At 45.9% G+C, this 3,438-nt stretch overlaps 1 protein-coding gene across 1 annotated transcript; it reads left to right on the top strand.

Moving 5' to 3' along the window:
- The first annotated feature begins 513 nt into the window (after nucleotides 1-513).
- LOC110919120 lies at nucleotides 514-2,712 on the top strand. Its single transcript, XM_022163398.1, has 2 exons — nucleotides 514-2,163; nucleotides 2,581-2,712. The coding sequence occupies exons 1-2, from the start codon at nucleotides 514-516 to the stop codon at nucleotides 2,710-2,712; spliced, it is 1,782 nt and encodes a 593-aa protein (XP_022019090.1).
- Nucleotides 2,713-3,438: the final 726 nt, after the last annotated feature.

Genomic DNA, 3,438 nt, shown 5'->3' with positions numbered 1-3,438 from the left:
CCGATCAGAGGTATCAAAGTGGTGGTTCCAACACCACGACTAGTGCACCCGCCCGAGGGGTGAACCATGTCATAATGGATCCTAGTTTAGCCTCTGTGTTGGAAAACATGTCTAGGGAACTTAAAGAAATCAAGGCTAAGGTAGACAAATGTGAGTTTTGTCGAGTGGAGCACGATACGAATGCGTGTCCATTACTTGTTGGTGAGGAGCGGGTCGATTTTGTAGGAGGAGGGTTTGGTAGAGGTCAATCTAGCGGTTTTGGTAATAATAATTTTGGGTCGGGTTGGCGAAATAATAATAATAACTTTAATCATAACACTTTTCGCTCAAATGGAACCCCTGGCTTTCAAATGGCTCAAAACCCAAATAGGGTCCAAAATTCACTCTTTGGTGGGGGTTTAGGTGGGCAGTTCAACAAAGGGTTCAATGGGCAGGTCAAGGATGGGGGGGTCAAATAACCAAGGTCAAACAGGTCAAGGTTCAAGCTATGATCTAGGGGGTAGTTTAGAAAGGATGGAGTCCATGATGAGTCAACTAATTGTTAGGGACCAAACCACTCAAAAGACCCTTAGTGAACACGATCTCATGCTTAAGAACCACCAAGCCTCCTTCCAAGACCTTCAACGAGTCGTAGGGGATATGTCTAGAAAATTAGAGGAGAGGCTACCCGGTCAGTTTGCGGGTAACACCCAACCCAATCCCAATGCCCATGCTAAAGCCATTACCACTCGTAGTGGCAAGACCATAGGAAACCCTAGAGTCGAGGAGAGAGTAGTTGATGAAGAGGGAGATGTGATTGATGAGGAGATCGAAATGGAGGCTCCCGGCAAAGTGCAAAAGAGGCTAAGCCCAACAAGTACCGCACAGCCCGGTGAGTCTCAAAGTGAGAAGAAAGTTGAGAAAACCCCTATAGATGTTAGACCTTCACCTTTAGTGAACCATGCGTACGTTCCGTTTCCCTTACGCCTTAAGAACCAAAAATACTCAAGGGAATACGGACAATTTCTAGACATCTTCAAGCAATTGAAGATTAATCTTCCGTTTATAGAGGCACTTCAATCGATGCCTAAGTACGCGAAGTTCTTGAAAGATCTCCTTAGGAACAAAGAGAAGTTAGGAGAGTTGTCTAACGTGCCATTGAATGGGGGATGTTCCGCCGTGGTGTTAAATAAGCTTCCCGAAAAGCTTACCGATCCCGGTATTTTTACCATTCCTTGTCTATTCGGTAGCAACACCAACACTAGAGCTTTGGCCGATTTAGGTGCTAGCATCAACTTGATGCCCTTTTCTCTTTATGAGAAGATAGACCTAGGTAAGCTTGCACCTACCCGAATGACATTGTCCCTAGCCGATCGGTCCGTTAAATACCCTAGGGGTATAGTTGAGAACTTGCTAGTTAAGGTAGACAAATTCGTGTTTCCCGCCGATTTCGTAATTCTTGATATGGAAGCGGATGAGAGAGTTCCCATTATACTAGGTCATCCTTTCTTACGTACCGCTAAGGCCCTTATAGACGTTTACGATGGTAAGATCACCCTTAGGGTCGGTGAGGAGAGAGTTACTTTTGAGATAGATCATTCCATGAACCACCCGAGTGGTTCGGATGACTATAGTGGTCCTTGCCATTCCGTCTACTTTTTGAACTCGTTTATCTCGTGTGTCGACCATTGCTTAGAGTACATTAGTGGAGCGGACCTAGTGGTAGGAGAGAAGGTAGGAGAGACGGTAGAAGAGGAGTTGGAGAATGTAAGTGAAGTTGAAGAGGAGGGGATTCCTTTAATCCCCGATGTGTTAGCGGTTAGTGATGACACCACCCAACCCCCACCCTTAGAACTTAAGGTACTTCCATCTCATCTAGAGTATGCTTTCTTAGGGGAGGGTTCTGAGCTACCCGTTATTATTTCATCCGAGTTAGAGGAGAGTGAGAAAGTGAGGTTGTTAGATGTGTTGAGGGCCAACAAAGAGGCCATTGCATGGAGGTTGTCCGACATTAAGGGCATAAGCCCTTCCTATTGCACCCACCGGATACTCATGGAGGATGATTATAAACCGGTGGTGCAACCCCAAAGGAGGCTTAACCCCAACATGCAAGAGGTAGTGAAGAAGGAGGTTCTTAGACTCCTTGATGCGGGGATGATATATCCCATTTCTGATTCACCTTGGGTTAGTCCCACTCAGGTTGTCCCCAAGAAGGGGGGATGACCGTTGTCATGAACGAAAAGAACGAGCTTATCCCTTCTCGCACGGTCACGGGGTGGCGTGTGTGCATCGACTACCGAAAGTTGAATGATGCCACCCGTAAAGACCACTTCCCATTGCCTTTCATAGATCAAATGTTGGAGCGTCTCGCCGGTCAACAATTTTATTGTTTTCTAGACGGCTTTTCCGGTTACTTCTAGATCCCCATCGCACCGGAGGATCAGGATAAGACCACCTTCACATGCCCCTATGGCACCTATGCGTACCGACGCATGCCATTCGGGTTATGTAACGCTCTAGCTACTTTTCAGCGTTGCATGGTCGCCATATTTCAGGATATGATAGAGACTTCCATGGAGGTTTTCATGGATGATTTTTCAGTTTATGGTGATTCTTTCGAGGTGTTTTGAAGAATTTGGAGAGGATGTTGAAGCGGTGTGTAGAGACGAAGCTTATGCTAAATTGGGAGAAGTGTCACTTCATGGTGACGGAAGGTATAGTGTTAGGGCATAAGATATCGAGAGAGGGTATTGAGGTAGATTGTGCAAAAATAGACACCATTAGTAGGTTACCTCCACCCACGAGTGTTAAGTTGATTAGGAGTTTTCTAGGGCATGCGGGTTTCTATAGCGCTTCATTAGGGATTTTTCAAAAATCACCCGCCCCATGACCCGTTTGCTAGAAAAGGATGTTCCATTCGTCTTCGACGAGGAGTGTTTAAAAGCCTTCAACTTCTTGAAGGAACAGTTGGTTAGTGCACCTATTCTTATCTCGCCTGACTGGAGCTTGCCATTTGAGCTAATGTGCGATGCGAGTGACTATGCCGTTGGAGCGGTATTAGGACAAAGAAAGGATAAGCACTTTCACCCCATTTACTACGCGAGCAAGACGCTCAATGATGCTCAAGAAAACTACACTACCACGGAGAAAGAGCTTTTAGCCGTAGTTTTCGCTTTCGATAAGTTCCGCTCGTACCTCGTTTTATCCAAGACAATTGTTTTCACCGACCATTCCGCATTACGTTTTCTTTTTCAAAAGAAAGACGCTAAACCCCGACTCATTCAGTGGATTCTTTTGCTTAGCGAGTTCGATATTGAGATTAGGGACAAGAGAGGGGCTGAGAATGTGGCAGCCGATCATTTATCGCGTCTAGAGGATCCCAAGAGAGAAGAGATTCGTGAAGAGGAGATTGGAGGCACGTTCCCTCACGAGTCTATAGAGTTTGTTGAGGCCGAGAAA

This window comes from Helianthus annuus, chromosome 16 (assembly GCF_002127325.2).
Source record: "Helianthus annuus cultivar XRQ/B chromosome 16, HanXRQr2.0-SUNRISE, whole genome shotgun sequence".
Classification (NCBI taxonomy): Eukaryota; Viridiplantae; Streptophyta; class Magnoliopsida; order Asterales; family Asteraceae; genus Helianthus; species Helianthus annuus.
The sequence above is the reverse complement of the archived record's forward strand: the minus strand, read 5'-3'. Positions and strand labels throughout refer to the sequence as shown.